Source organism: Seriola aureovittata, chromosome 10 (assembly GCF_021018895.1).
Source record: "Seriola aureovittata isolate HTS-2021-v1 ecotype China chromosome 10, ASM2101889v1, whole genome shotgun sequence".
Lineage (NCBI taxonomy): Eukaryota > Metazoa > Chordata > Actinopteri > Carangiformes > Carangidae > Seriola > Seriola aureovittata.
The window spans coordinates 2,157,924-2,173,161 of record NC_079373.1 but is presented as its reverse complement, the minus strand read 5'-3'; the positions used below and the strand labels follow the sequence as shown (position 1 = coordinate 2,173,161).

General features: G+C 39.5%; 2 protein-coding genes across 4 annotated transcripts; one reads left to right on the top strand and one right to left on the bottom strand.

The window, feature by feature from the left end:
• Positions 1–788: 788 nt before the first annotated feature.
• On the bottom strand, positions 789–8,212 carry coq9 (coenzyme Q9 homolog (S. cerevisiae)). Of its 2 annotated transcripts, none has more exons than XM_056387262.1 (9): positions 8,087–8,212; positions 6,061–6,292; positions 5,737–5,872; positions 4,185–4,327; positions 3,902–3,986; positions 3,603–3,809; positions 1,613–1,768; positions 1,452–1,505; positions 789–1,182 (listed from the first exon to the last, which is right to left on the bottom strand). In XM_056387262.1, exons 1-9 carry the CDS (start codon positions 8,142–8,144, stop codon positions 1,147–1,149), a joined length of 1,107 nt encoding a protein of 368 aa, XP_056243237.1. In that variant the 5' UTR covers positions 8,145–8,212; the 3' UTR covers positions 789–1,146. The 2 variants fall into 2 exon arrangements, with proteins under 2 accessions (XP_056243237.1, XP_056243238.1); XM_056387263.1 differs by having other exon boundaries at positions 3,705–3,809; positions 8,087–8,211.
• A 507-nt stretch (positions 8,213–8,719) lies between these two features.
• Positions 8,720–13,912, top strand: ciapin1 (cytokine induced apoptosis inhibitor 1). Of its 2 annotated transcripts, XM_056387264.1 has the most exons (9): positions 8,720–8,821; positions 9,968–10,130; positions 10,273–10,416; positions 10,667–10,746; positions 11,090–11,258; positions 12,413–12,489; positions 12,670–12,791; positions 12,964–13,045; positions 13,165–13,912. In XM_056387264.1, the coding sequence occupies exons 2-9, from the start codon at positions 9,974–9,976 to the stop codon at positions 13,273–13,275; spliced, it is 942 nt and encodes a 313-aa protein (XP_056243239.1). In that variant the 5' UTR covers positions 8,720–8,821; positions 9,968–9,973; the 3' UTR covers positions 13,276–13,912. The 2 variants fall into 2 exon arrangements, with proteins under 2 accessions (XP_056243239.1, XP_056243240.1); XM_056387265.1 differs by lacking the exon at positions 8,720–8,821 and having other exon boundaries at positions 9,950–10,130.
• The last annotated feature ends 1,326 nt before the right edge of the window (positions 13,913–15,238 follow it).

The window sequence follows — 15,238 nt, the reverse complement described above, 5'->3', positions numbered from 1 at the left end:
ATAGATGCCTGGAAATTCTCCTTCAAAATAAAAGCGCTCATTCTCATTTTTGAGCAGATTTGTCTCAATGAAACTTTTCTCTTTCTCTTTGTGTTTATTGTATTATTACTTGTATTTATTTTCTTTACTATCATTATCATTATTATTATTCCTAAACATAACAGTCTACATGATGTATGAAGTAAAATAACATTAAGAGGTGTGATACATTCTGATCTGCACAACAAGGCTGTCACTGTAACTGCACAATGTTTACAAAATAAATATTTAATTACAAAAAAAGAGTTTCAATGAGATATTTGATTTTCTACGGAAGCCGAGAACAACTTGTAATTATTTTTGAATGCCATTCTTTCAAGATCACAAGTTAATTATTTGGTTATTAAAGTAATAAAAAGAAACAAGATTTTGTTTTCTTGTGATAATGGGTTGCTTATCTTTTTCATCTCGAGATAACAAAGCGTGTTTTCTTTGGATAACTTGATACCCATTGTTACAAGAAAAAAAAAATTGTTACTCGTGATCTTGGAATAATAGCATGAAAAAATATTTTCAAGTGCTTGGCTTCCGTAGATTTTGACGGTCCAAAACCCATCTGTAAAATCTAATGTAGTATATTTTTAAATTATTCTAATGGTGCCTATTTTTATTTAGACTATTCCAGTGAAAACTTTACATAATAGTGACTTTTACACCTGGACTCCTGCTGTTTGTCTGTTTTAAACCTTTGGATTATTAGCTCATTCAATTTTAGTCAGATAATTAAAGACAAACGTTAAAGACAAATGTTAAATATACAATAATAGCTACTTTATTGAAGTCTTTCATGATCCAACAACAAAATGACAGATCTGTGTGTCCTTTTATGCAAAGAGAGAAAATAATCTGAGCAAGATAGTGCAATGTTGGGCAGTAGCACAAAACTGGACAAAGCCACTGATCCTGCGGCTGAACACAAGGAGAGACCTGCGGCCCGTGACAAACGATAGCTTTCTCTTGTTGAATAAAAGTCATAATCCAATGTTTTCAGAGTCATTTCAAACAGAATATCAGAAACAAGAGCAAAAAGAAAATAAATTGATCTTCAGCTCGTGACACAAACTAGACGTTCTGTCAGGATCAATGCGACTGAGAGATGTTTGTACATCATCGCCTCTGGTTCACTCCTGTCAGATTCTTCAGCTGTAAAACACAACGCTTTGCATGAGCCACATTTCTATCAATACATTTAAATGTCTTCATATATTTTTCTAAACAACTAACTTTTGTAAAATGATTAAATTACTACTAACATCATGGGGAAAGGTTTAAAATTAAGAACAGGGATTACTGGACTGCACGTATACATTTAAAAAAAAAAGAAAAGAGCGCTATTTTTAAGGTGGGTGAAGAAGTTTTAAAAAGAACAATACATACAAATGATGAACAAGATCACTGCCGCAAATACTTACTGTTACAGCAGCTCCCATTAGCCCCTGCACAACGGCTTCACCAGTCGACTGCACCTACAGAACAGAGTGGAACACACAACTTAAACAACACAAATACACAAGTTCGTTCAGTAGGAGGAGAATGAGATTTTTCAGGACAGTAAATCTGAGGTCAGTTTCACCTGTTTGGCAGTGCCCGCCATGTTGACTACATCCTGAATGCGGTTGTCAAGGAAGTTCCAGGTGTCCTGGAAGTCTGGAGAGGAATCCTGAACCATCACCAGCTCTGTGGTGTTATAGATGCCCGTCAGTGCTGCTCGCTTGGTGTACCAGTTCATCTGTGTAAGAAAGGGGTGGTGGTGGTACGGAAAGTTCATATCATGAGCTTTTGAAAGAAGCAAGACAATTAATTTCAACTGCGGATATCATTAGAAGGAAACTACTTGTGCTTGATTTTCAAATGAAATAGAATATGTAGCCTATACAGAAAAATACTCAATATACTAAATAATAAAATTCAAGAAAGTGCAAATGCAAGAAGGGAAAATAGAGGAGCAACATCATAGATAGAAACAAGTTAAAACGGCACTTCCTATGACACATTCCTACATCTGTGACACAGTTTGTTCAAGGAGGGACATCATTTAAAAGCACAGGACTATTCCAGCAGGCACTCAGCGGGAACAGTGTTTTTGCAATAAAAGGAAATCAGGCTAGCTTGGTACAGCTACATTCTCGTTCTAGCCTTTCCTTATCTGTTACATATCACCATTAAAAACATCTTTGAGGGCAAGATTCTGGAGTTGACCAGTTGCCATCTGCATAAAGAGCTGTTTTTTGTAATCTTGCTGCATGTATTTCTGCACACAAGTCTGTCTGGTGCTCTGATAATGACCTGAAAGCCATAAATCAGCTGTCACAACATTACAATAAAATGGTACACAAGATACACACTTTTCAACCACATTTTTGTTTTGGAGTTCTGCTTTATGAGTTGGTAAGTACAGCTCATCCATCCTACTCTACTATCTATCACCTTCCAAATGCACAACCTAGCTGGTAATTTTCTCCAATCACCATTAGTTTTCTTTAGTATGATTTGTGAATCTGCACAATTTCTGAAATCTGTATTAAGTGTGTTGAGTCAAACATATATATTGTATTTGCATTTGGTTATTTTCCCAAATACAAGCAATTAAAATATGTATATTTAGTCAGCAATCACTGAAAGCAGATGTCACACGGACAAACACATCTGATGTTATTATCAGGCTGTAAGGAAAGCAAAGAATATATTATGTAAGGGATCATTTGATGATCAGATGTAACGATATATGATAATAATGGATGAGAATGAGGTGAAGAACAATTTGAAAATCCATGATTTCCCTACATAAAGATATTTCAGAGTACATTATCATATTAAAGTTCTAATCTGTAACTTTTCCACATTCAAATGTCTAAAACAACTAGACCTGTGTTCTATATGTTGTTGAGTTGTGTTCTTACATTAACACAAATGTTTCCACTAATTCTCAAACCAGAGAAATCTGTGATTTTAATCATGGTAACACTCCGTGTCATTGGTCACCTGTCAGTGACATCATATCCTCTATGATCATGATCTGACTGAAGCTCAACAATGACTTTTATCTAGTTTTAAGTCACATATACTTTTTCCACCTTGGTGGTTTTCAGCTCTATATTGGAAGCAGATGAAGGATTTTAGTCGTCGGACGTCTGGATCTGAAGTTATCAGAGAAACAAGCTGAGGAAATGTTAGACAGCTCAGCTCCAGCTCTTCCCTGAGTCTCTGTCCTCCGTACAGCGTCGCTCAAACTCTGACTTTAAATGTCAAACTGCTTCATTCTGTGTTTTTAATGGTTAGAATCACCAGGTCTGTTTGATTTCCTGAACCACTGACACTGAAGGAATCCAAACAACTCCCATGATCCCACGCTATTTCACCGTCTTTTGTTATTGTTCTGATTGACAGACCCCTAGGGGTAGAAGTTACATACTGTGCCTTTCAAGCATGGACACTTACTAAAGTCTGTCTTTGAAACTTCTGCTCAACTTTTGACTGGAGCTATGATAAGGCAAACAAACACAAGATAAGAACTCTGTCATTTCTATGGCGTAAACACGGTTGGTGGGGGAAGGGGGAGTAACCTGGAAGGTAGCAGGCCGGATATTGTGGGGGTGGTGGTGAAAGGGGGACAGGAAGGTATGAGCAGAAGAAGAAGGGGATCGAGGGTGATGGGATCCACTCACGTCTGTGGATCGGTCTCCAGCATAGTACCAGATGTCGTCCACCAGGCTGGACAGGTGCTTCAGACTGTCTGGGATGTTGTGAGGAAGGAGCAGGATGCTCATCGCCTGTCGACAGGGACACAAAGCTGGGGATCAAATGTGGTTCCTGCTACAGTCCTGGTCATGTCACTTATGACTCATCATCATGCACACTATACCTGTGGCCATGTTTCAATGTAGGGGATGTACATCCGCAGTCTGGTCTCCACAGCATCTCTTAGAAAGTCAGCAGTCTTCTTTGGTCTGGAACACAGGTATCAAAGCGAAAAGCTGAAATGTGCAATTTTCTATTTGGAGCTCATCAGTTTTCTGGCACTTACAAACACAGCAGACTGTAAATGGTAGTTCTGTGAATTTACATTTTAACAGTAGAATTGGACTGCAGGTGTGTGTGTGTGTGTGTGTGTGTGTGTGTGTGTGTGTGTGCGCGCGTGCACGTACTCAGCCTGGCCCAGCTGGACCTGCTTGTGTTGTTCGGCCAGTATCTCTGTCAACTGTGAGTTGCACTGGGCAATGAAATGCAGGACCAAGTCTCCAGCTCCATTGTAGAACATCCCAGTGGAAGCAGAGGACAGGCCCAGTGTCTGGTGTCCACACACACACACACACACACACACACACACACACACACACACACACACACACACACACACACATTAAAGTCTCCATGCACAACTATGCTAGTCATTTGTTTTATTTTTCACTTATTTTAGATTAATAGCTGAATTTGAGTTAGAGAAGTATTTGAGGAGCATTTTCAGGTCTTCACTAAGGCAGGAAGTCAGTGCAGAGAGATGGGGAGTGACATGCAGGGTGTTACAAAATGCTGATTTTGCCAAATCAGCTTGAGACAAATATGTTTTAGGCAGTAGCATACAAGCTAGTAGTAGCAAGTAGTTCTCAGGAACCAGGTTGTTGTTAGTTTTTTAACTAACTTTACCTAACACTTGGATGATAAATCCTCCTTTCTTAACCACAAAAACAAAGCAAACAGGACTGAAATGTTGAAATAAGAAAACATGAAAGGAAAATTCAAACAGAGAAAGTTGAGTCATTAAAATAATATTTCAATAAAAATAAGGAACTGAGCAAGAGATCAGAATAAATTATATTCAAACAAAAGCATAGTTTCCTGCCATTTCTATACATTTGTTAAGTAGATAAAATTCATTTTCAGTGCTTTAGACAATGAGGGGATTTAGTGAAATTACAGTTCTGTATAGACTGTAGTATTTTGTTATGATGATGATATTGTTAACAAGAAATTCAATCTGCTTGTTCTTCATGATGACTCCTAACTGGATTTAAAGAGAATAAATCTATATTCATGGGCTTCAGTCGATCAGACAAGGATTTCCATCAGTTTTACATCTTGTCAGAAACATAAAACAGCTGCTCTGTTGATTCTACATTTATGTGGGTCTGCTGTGGTGAAACTACAGTGATGCGTCGCTTTAAATGTTGCTGCAGCAAGGAATTGTGGGATGGCATATTCTCCTTTCCTTTCATAAAGGAAGGTCCAGTGTTTCCTATGCTAAAGGAGATAAGATAGGAAGCACTGAAGCTCCTTTCCTCATCATTTAGAGAAGTGGAGCAGCTGTGATCATGATGCTGCTCAGATACTTCAGCTCACTTCACTCAGTTTGAACCTTCCTAAGCAAAAAACACTTTTCAACCGCAGCCATAATGTGATTTTTCCTCCCTACATTTTTAACAGTGTCAGACTGTCTTTGGTTGCCAGAACTCTAATTTGAGACATCCAAAGATTTCAACAAATTTTTCTATAGATTCTCAGTCTCTGACTGGTCATGATAACCAGTGGAAACCCTCTGCACCCTCTCTGAAATGACATTTTTATAAAAGAATATCTGTGCAGTTTGTCCACGAACAGTATATATACACTACATATGAGGTTATCTGAACATATGATTAAGCGCTCCAACTGTGTTTGTTCTAAGAGCTACTCCACTTTTTAATTTGAACAGCAGCTCACCTCTGCACCTGCTGCAATGGCCTCCATCGACCAGCCGTGCTGCGGGACGAACTCCAGGGCAGCAGTCAAGATTCGAGCCTGAAGCTGCTCCTCTGTTTCGTACTCTTCACCCTGCTCTCCGCTCTGGTCCTGGTAACTTTTACGAAGACACACAAACAGTGACATTTCAGCACAAGCAAGAGTAGCTCCTTTGCATCAGCACTTTGGACTTCTATACCTGGAAATCGTAACACTTATAAGGTGATGTCAGTAAACTGCCATCAACAAACTTATTTTTCTTAGCGCAAAAACTCTACATAATAGATATCATGCTTTTCTACTGACCTGGTGTTTGGCCTGGACGCCTCCTCTGCTGCCGGGTCAGATGCTGAGTCTCCCTGCGAAGCTGCTGTTGTGTGCTGTTCAGTAGTGTGAGCCCGGTAGTGCTCATGGTAGGTTGTGGATGAGGAGGGCGGTTTGTCAGATTTGGATTCGTCCTGAAGTCTCAGTGCTGCACAATGAAAACCACGTCTCAGGCTGCTACTCTGGGGGGTTGTTGCTGATGGTGTAGCCACCACTGGGGAGAGGAATATTTTGTTTAATTTCTCAATCAAACTCCTTAATTAAAAAACTCAATTAATACTCAAGCTCAACAACACATGTAAATCACAAATAACTCTTGGATGATTCATTCAGATAGTGAAGTGAGACGGACAGGAATGTCAGGGAGAGAGAGAGGGGATGACATGTAGCAAAGGGCCACAGGTTGGACCTGAACCCATGGCCGCTGCGGCCGGGACCGAGGACAGGTGAGCCACCGAGGCGCCCCAGTCAAATGTTTACTTGAGTTAAAGTACTGGAGTACTTGATTTTAAAAAATACTGAAATATTCAAAAGTATTGTTTTTTATGTCAACACATTGTTGTATTGTTCCACATTTACAGGACCTAATGACTCTGAAACAACCTGCTGACTGACTGACTGACTGACTGTAGAACCTGTAGAATATGATACAAAGCCTGTAGAAATGTCCATAAAAACACAATTGAATCAACAAAAGGAGCTATTGTTATTTTCATATTTGTTTTTTTAGTCAGTGATGAAGTCTGGTCGTGGTAAACACAGAAAACATTTAAAATTAAAGGAATCTTTCTTTATTTCTAAACCTTCAAACACAGACCACGGTCTCTGGTGAAAAATCTTCTCCCTCATCTTTATCTGACCTCGCCACCGTTAGGACACTGACAGGTTCAAACATGACTGACAGTGGAGAAGATGACTGTGATTTTTTTTCTCCTGTCATGAACAGAGTGTGTGGTCTATCACATTTTAAAAATAACGTGGAGTCAAAAGTACAATATTTTTAAATTATAGCTTTTTAAGTGGAGTAAAGGTCAGAAGTTTCTAAAATAAATAATACTCAAGTAAAGTACAGATACTAGAAAAATATAAATAAGTATTGTTTTTCTACTGTTAGTCTGGACCAGTCTTCTTCTGCAAATTGGTCCAGTTCTTAGTTTTTTAAAGGAAGCTGAGGCCCTCTGCCCTCTGATTGCTCATTTCTCTCTTTCATTGAGTAAGTAACTGATGCAAGTTTAAACTGTTGGTGCAACAGTTAAAAAAAAGTTTGTGTGAATTTCTTTTAGGGTCTTGAAAAAGACTTGAAGCCTTGTATCCTATGAATTTTGCAGACATCATTCACACACCATGTGGGTTTAAGTACAAACTATAGGCGTGAAAAAAATATTTTTCTTGCAAAGGTGCCAATAGTATTGTTCTGTACATTGTACTGTACTTTGTGCTTTATGTGTAGCATGAGATCAGACTTTGATTTTCTGTTAGCTGTTTTGTTTTTGTTTGTTCAAACCAAATTAGTAAGTAAATACCAAAGACCTTCACAGTTGAAAGCTGAATCAACACCTCTATAAAAAAAAAATTCATGAAGAGTGATTTACTGCAGGAATATTGAATTAGACTTCAGTTTTAGCTGGGAGTTCCTCATAAACAGCCAACTGAGTGTAGGATAAACACACTGACAGCTTGCATAACAAGAGACAAAACGCCCCCCAGTCGCAGGAACGTGTTTACCATGCGACTCGTGTCTGAATATTGAGGTCAAGAAAACTGTAGCACCGCGTCAACCAACAATTATCCGCCTAGTAATTTGTTTTTTAAATCCACAGCCAACATAATATTGCCCGATTCTGTCCTTCATGATCACCTACGCTAAGTGACTTTGGCACGTCGCGTCAACACTGGCTCATTTCAATTTCATGCAACTACAAACCGAAAGAACTGACGCTACAGGAATACTTTCCCTAGCTGTCCGTTATTAACATAACACAACAATAACACACTGGCCCTGTCTTACCGCTGCCCAGCCCCCGAAGTGCCCTTCCAGCCCGGAGACCTCTCAGCAGCGCCGCCATATCCAACTACACTAAGACGCTTTTTTTAGACACAGCTACGTCACTTTAGCGCGACCCAGTTCAGAAATAAAAACTCATCAAGCTAGTTAGAATAAGTCAGAAAAACCTAAGGATACTTTCTTCAATCTAAAACGCATAAAAAAAATATAAAAAAAAATAGGTGGAAATGGAAAAAATGAACAAAACAGCAGTTGCTTAGTAGAATAAATGGCGACTAGAACCAATTCTGGGGTTAAATGGAAGATATGTCTAAATAGATGCCAGTCTCCTTTGTGTGTGACTATTGTTTTGTTGTTCTTTCTTGATATATTCATACATTTGTTTATCTTTTTCTAGATTTAAATACTGGATTCTCCCATAATATAAAAATGTGCCATGTATTCCAGTATCGTGGAAACAATAATATATGTATGCCTTGGACCAAGTCTTTCAAAACCTAAGAAAAATAAAAAGAAATTCCTAATGAATAACAACAGAAAGAAATGGGGGTATGCGATTTTCTTTAGTCAAAATTACTTCATGTTATTCCTAAAATATATATACGACATTTTCACCGGATAGTTGAATACCGGATATAACGTAATAACATTTTTATTTTATTCTGAAAATTTAACCCGGAAAAGGTTTTTTTTTTTAGATCGCACAATTTGACAGAGTAACTGCCACCAAGCTAGCAGGTAGGTCACTGTATACATTCGATTGAAAATGTCTTCTATTTAAGTATGTTTTAGCCATCACAAGCATTGAACAATAATCACACAGAAACATGTGCACATTTTGTTCGCGGGTTGTCGTGTCCCGGTCTCTCGTAGTGGTAACAATGCGTTCATAAACTTTATAATCACCGGCGTCTTCTGCGTCACGCTGTTTGCTTGATGTAACATAGAAGTAATCTTCGAATTTCGTCAGCGTCAACATCAAGCTAGTGCGCTAACTGCTAGTTAGTCAAGCGAACTCTTTTAACTACCTCATGGCTTAAATGCGAATGAATAACCACATTTCTTGCCTGTTAGCATTGCGTATGAAGGGAATGTTGGTGATAAACTGTGTAGAGAGAAACTTCGAGACCATTCTACAGTTTTCAAGTCTTTAGAATAACATTTTATAATACGGTAACTCTTTTTTTCATTATCATCGACTAACTGCTAGTAGTGCTGTGTTTATGGTAATACGATAATATTATATTAAAGAGTAATCTCTTTTTTTTTCATTGGACTGACCTTGGACAGGCGTTTGAGCACGGCTTTGAAATCATTATTTATTGTATGATTTCGAGTCATAAAACAATGTGAGTTTTAACACGGCCCTCTCTAAAGAAGAGAGACTTGGACTGTTTTGATTGACAGGCGATATCTGGGATAAAACTTAAAATTTTTACACCAAAGACAAAAGGTAAAAAAAAAATCATACAGTTCCACAAACTATAATCCCACAATAACAGCATCATCAGCCAGAATCCTTCAAACTCCAGTGTATGTACCCCATCATATACACAATATGACCTATTTTATATGTAAAGATTGTCTTTAACTCCTTCAACTCAGCTGAGTACGAATTCCACCTCTAGTGAAAATGGTCCGACTAAAAGAGAACTGAGTTGCAAGTTGAAGCTGGTTTTTAACCTTCACTTTCATAGTTGACCAAAGCCAGGATGGAACCAGCAATTATGCTATTTTCCCTCCTACCACTTTTTAAGACTGCTATTTGTTATCATATACATATTGGCCGGCTTTATGTTCATGTAGTATTGTCAGAATGACATAACTACAGTGACATTAAAAGCAAGCATTACAACAACTTCACAGAACCCCTGCTTTCTCCAGGAAATCATGGCAGACCTTGGCATCAAAGCGGGAGACAAGGTGCTATTTGTTTGGACACAGCCCTCAGCACCAGAAGCCCTGAAAGAGTATGCAGAGGAACTGGGTGCCGCTGTTGGTGCAGATGGCAAAGTTGCAGTGGAGAACATGGAGAGACTTTTGCTGTGTGAGTGACTTTTGGGCTGACTTTAAATTACTTTATGCATGTGCCTTCCAAAGCACGGGAGTGTTTTCTAGTGTGGCCGTGTTAACTTGAAGGCATGACTCAAAAGCCAGTAGTGAAATTTTCTCTCTTCCCCTCCCCTCAGCCTTCCATTCAGCATCCACCTTTGACTGGGCACTCTCTTGCCCTCTGGCTGACAGCTCCTTCGTCCACAGTTCAGAGATTTTAGCTGAGATGGCCAGAGTGCTCAAGCCTGGTGGGAAGTTGGTTCTGGATGAACCAGTTACCGGTGAGAAACACCTTTTAGTCTGAATGTCATGTAGGGTGTCGGGGATGTGTAAAAGTTAAGACGATGACTTTCTAGAAGGAAAAAGTAACTCATACGCATTACTTTATTGGAAGTTGAAGTCTGAGTCAGGCAAGATGTTTGAACCTCAAGACCTCTAAGTTTAAGTCACCATAATGTGGCAAAGCTACTAAACTTTTTTTGTTCTCATTGCGTTAAAGTGTGTTGGACCTTGTTTCTCTCTGTGTTCCAGGAGGTGAGACGCAGGAGGTGAGGACTGCTGAGAAGCTGGCGTCAGCTCTGAAGTTGTCGGGCTTCGTGTCAGTGACAGAGGTGAGTGAGAGTGGATCCAGCACAGAGCTACAGGATTAAATACACTCACACACAAATGGCTTAAAAGCTAAATCATACTTGTGTTTCTGAGTGTATTATTCTTTTGTTGTGTCGTAATGTGCGCACTGGAGGGAAGTGTTGCACTTATCAAACCTCAATGGGAAGTACAGGAAATAATCCCAGAAAGCAGAAACACAATCCTGGGATTGAGCCCATGAAATAAATATAAATCTGATAAAAATCTTATATTAGTATACTTGAAAAAAAATCTGCACCAATTAAATTCTGTTGTAAGATGTCTCCTGTTTGACCTGTTGACCCTCTTGCCCCCCTCTCCATCTAGATCAGTAAAGCAGAACTGACTGAACAAGCATTGAGCTCCTTCAGAACGGCCACTGGTTACCAAGGAAACACCCTGTCTAGAGTTCGCATATCTGCCTCCAAGCCCAACTATGAGGTGGGAGCATTCAGTCAGATTAAACTGTCATTCGGGAAAAAGACACCCAAGCCAGGTGGGTTCATAAACAGGTTTTTTTTTTTTGTTTGTTTCCACGTAAGTGTATTTTTATCCACGTGTTAAATTCAAGGAGATCACTGTGCATCTGTTTGGAGATTTATTCATTTGTCTGTCACATGTGATGCCTCTGAAACCACTGGTCAGATTTTGAAGAGAATGTAATGTGTCTCATAATGGTTAAAAGTACAAAAGGTAAAGAAAACCATGATAACCAGTCATATCTCACACCCTGAAGCAGGTTGAATAAAGTGATATTGGTCCTGGTTTTAGTTAGAAGAGAAGGTATCGAGTTGCGATTGTATTGAGATTGTAGTCCAACATATATAAAAATGTCAGCTCCAGTTAAACTTTGTGCAGCTTGTAGAGAAGTAGGTAAAAGTGCGGGTTATGTTATTTTTGTGGACACAATTATTATTCTAATCTTTATAGATCATATCTAATGTTTTATATGTCATTAATCAGTGAATTACAAATAAGTGTGAGCCATCACAAAATAGATCTCAGTAGTTAGTAATTCATGTGTACATGTACATGTACACTCATACATGTTATGCCTCTGTGCCGGCGACAGCCAGAGCTGGAGGCGTGTTGTTTTCAGGTTGTCCGTCCATCCGTCCCATTCTCATGGATGCGACCTCAGTAACACCTTGACGGAACTTCTTCAAATTTGGCACAAACATTCACTTGAACTCAAGGATGAAATGATTAGATTTTGGTGGTCAAGGGTCAAAGGTCAAGGTCCATGTGACCTCACAAAACACGATTTTGGCCTTGTGAACGCCATATCTCGAGAACACAAAAAGTGTAAGGCAGTAATTCCAGTTTTTAAAGTATTAAAACATATTTAAGTTTATTGATTTGAGAGTTTTATATTCTACAGAGTAAGATGTACAGATTTGTGACCCAGAAAATATTATGGTTCCTTCATTTTCTTGACTTACATTTTGTTTTCAGTTAGTGTTTATTATTAGCATTAGTATGTATCTGATTTGTTACATAATTATTGAATTGCCTAAATGTATTTAACAATGAACAGATCATGAACTTTGATCAATGAGCTGTCCCTCCCAGTTTCCTGTCAAATTGAATTATCTGAACTGCTGTCAAAGCTGATGTGAAGCTAATATTTGCTAACGTCTGTGGTTGCAGCAGAGAAACCTGCTCTGGATCCCAACACCGTCAAAATGTGGACGCTCTCAGCCAATGACATCGATGATGATGATGTGGTGAGTTACTGATTTGTATCTTTTAAAATCACTCAGCTGGGCAGGGACAGACCTCAAGTAACCTGGTAGATGTAATGTTAGGGCTTCCACACATATCTTCTGGGGAAATAAGTACCTTTCATGCTGTCGTCTTCCTGTGTTCACCAGGTTTTTCTTGTCCCTTCTGTTCTCTTTCTCCAGGATCTGGTAGACTCTGATGCTCTGCTGGATGAAGATGACTTGAAGAAGCCAGATCCGGCCTCTCTTAAAGCCCCCACCTGCGGAGAAGGAGCTGGAAAGAAGAAGAAAGCCTGCAAGAACTGGTGAGGTCATAGGTTCTTTAACTGCAGACAAAAGCGTGTTGTGGGTATGTTAGGTAGTAAACATTAAAGAAGCAGCTGGGCTTTTGAATCTGTTCCTTATTGTACATTTATCTGTGCTTTGAAAATTATTTAAATATTGCATGATGCCTTATGTTATCTGTTGTATGTGTAGCTCATGTGGTCTTGCTGAGGAGTTGGAGGCGGGGAGTAGTGGAAAACAGAAGACAAATCTACCAAAATCTGCCTGTGGAAGTGTGAGTACATTTTTATTTTAATGTAGTGTCAAATTCTCACCCTGTTTCCTCTTCTGTCATACTAACCTGTTGGCAGTGTGAAGAAATAATGATATCAATGATTTTCATCATCTGTTCAGTGTTACCTCGGTGATGCGTTCCGATGTGCCAGCTGTCCTTACATGGGGAAGCCAGCATTCAAACCAGGAGAGAAGATTGTCTTGGACAACAAGACACTAACGGACTCTTGAAACCACAGTTCACACATGTATCACTTATGCTTCGAAAGATTACATTCCTTACTTTTGCATCCATCCTGAGACGCCCCTGAAAACACGATTGCCTCTGACACAGTGTCTGGTGTAAGAGCTGCTTTTTCAGTGGACATCACTGCTGATGTGATGATTTCTGTCTGTCTGTCTTCCAGGAGCTCAGAGAGATGGCTTCTGTTTGAGGAGTTCAGTTTCAAATGACAATACATGTTTCCTCAAAGTTCATTGTCATGCTGTCATGTCACAACAACAGCAATAACAGGCCATGTTCACAAAGAGATTCTTAATTTGAAAGTTTGGCATTGTAGCTGTGACAGTGAGCAACAGTGGAATTTGAATGAAATGGAAAGAAGTGCACTGTCTTTGCAGTTTTACTCCTGCTGATGTGAATGATGAAAATGATGGTGTGAGATTCACCTGGATGGTTTATAGGAAGTATCTAAAAGCACTGAAATGTATCTGTTCTTTTAATTTACAATTATATTCACATCTGATCATTGAAGTAGAACCAGTATACAATCAATACTTTAAGCATCCAGAGGTCCATACAAAAAGGATCCAAACTGATTAGTTGCTTAGTTTGAAGCTTATCTATGTAAATAAACAAGCAAACAAGTGCTGTTGCCTTTTTCTGATTCATTTTAATACAATAAACTAAAGCCAGACTTCTGGTGTTTATAGGCGTCCCATTTACTTCACTGAATGTCATTAGTTATATAAACTGCTGATCACTTAAAGCCGAATAAATGAGTGAAGCATAACGAAGGTGCACTACATGGTACAGTTAAGCTGCTAAAATCCCATCATGCTCTGTGACAGGTGTAAAACAGCGAGCAGGCCCAGCTGATTCTGTATCAATGTGGCAAGAGGAAAAGATCTGAGTGACTTTGAAAAAGGATTCATTGTTTACAGAGATGCTCAGCTGGCTGCCGGTTCAATAGGATCAGTAAGTGACATCTGCACTTAGATGTATGGTACAGACGTCAGCAACTGGTCGACAGCACACTTGATGACTGGTGCTCGTACATTAAAGCCACAGGTAAGGAAAACCGAGCAGCTCTTCCTCAGGCGACTGAGAATGTCGGTATCAACAGTCTGTCAACAGTTACATGGAGAGGGATATTATGCTGCAGGGCATAAACCCTCATTACATCGATGTAAGAACATTAAAGAGTTGAGAGGAGCAGAAACCAGAGGCTCTTGTCTACAGAGACAGTGATACGGTCAGATGTGTCATCTTTCACATTTTTGACAAGTGGGTGAGGTCATGTGTGGCATACACAGACAGAATGGTACAGGCCTGAATGCTTGACCCCCACAGTGAGAAGATCCGGGGGTCATTATGCTTTTGGGGACATTTTGCTGTCATTGGTTTGGGGGCCACTTGTCCCCTTAGAGGGAGGGGTCACTGCAAATCAATACAAAGTTGTTGTATCCTCAACATGGAACATTTCTATCCTGGTGGGTGTGGTCTATTCCAGGACGATAATGACCCCATCCTCTGCGCATGAGGGGTCACTGATGGTTTGATAAGTATGAAGATGATGTGAATCATACCATGATGTCTTCACAGTCACCAGAAGCTGAACACCTATGAGACATTTTGCAGCGACGTGTTAGACGGCGATCTCCACCACCATCATCTAAACACCACATGCGGGAATGTGTTTTAGCAGAATAGTGTTCATCCTCCAGCTCCAGAGTTCAGACACTGTGAATCTGTTCTGGAGGAACGTGGTGGTCCAACACCTTACGAAGACAATTTATAGATTGGTTTACTAGCCTGGACAAAATAATAGAAACACATGTCTGCACACAATTCAATGGTACCACAGACTGCAGCCTCCAAAATGACCATACAATTGAATCAACTCTCTAAAACAGTTTCAACACAAACTATTAAAACCTTCACCAAGCAGGATTTATTGCAGGCCTGCTGTAC

Coding starts and splice junctions, on each gene's coding strand:
- ciapin1 (XM_056387264.1), top strand. CDS start 9,974: ATGGCAGACCTTGGCATCAAAGCGGGAGACAAGGTGCTATTTGTTTGG. Junction 10,131..10,272: donor CATGGAGAGACTTTTGCTGT/GTGAGTGACTTT, acceptor CCCTCCCCTCAG/CCTTCCATTCAGCATCCACC. Junction 11,259..12,412: donor GAAAAAGACACCCAAGCCAG/GTGGGTTCATAA, acceptor CTGTGGTTGCAG/CAGAGAAACCTGCTCTGGAT.
- coq9 (XM_056387262.1), bottom strand. CDS start 8,144: ATGGCGGCGCTGCTGAGAGGTCTCCGGGCTGGAAGGGCACTTCGGGGG. Junction 6,293..8,086: donor ACTTCGGGGGCTGGGCAGCG/GTAAGACAGGGC, acceptor TCCTCTCCCCAG/TGGTGGCTACACCATCAGCA. Junction 4,328..5,736: donor CCATTGCAGCAGGTGCAGAG/GTGAGCTGCTGT, acceptor TGTGGACACCAG/ACACTGGGCCTGTCCTCTGC.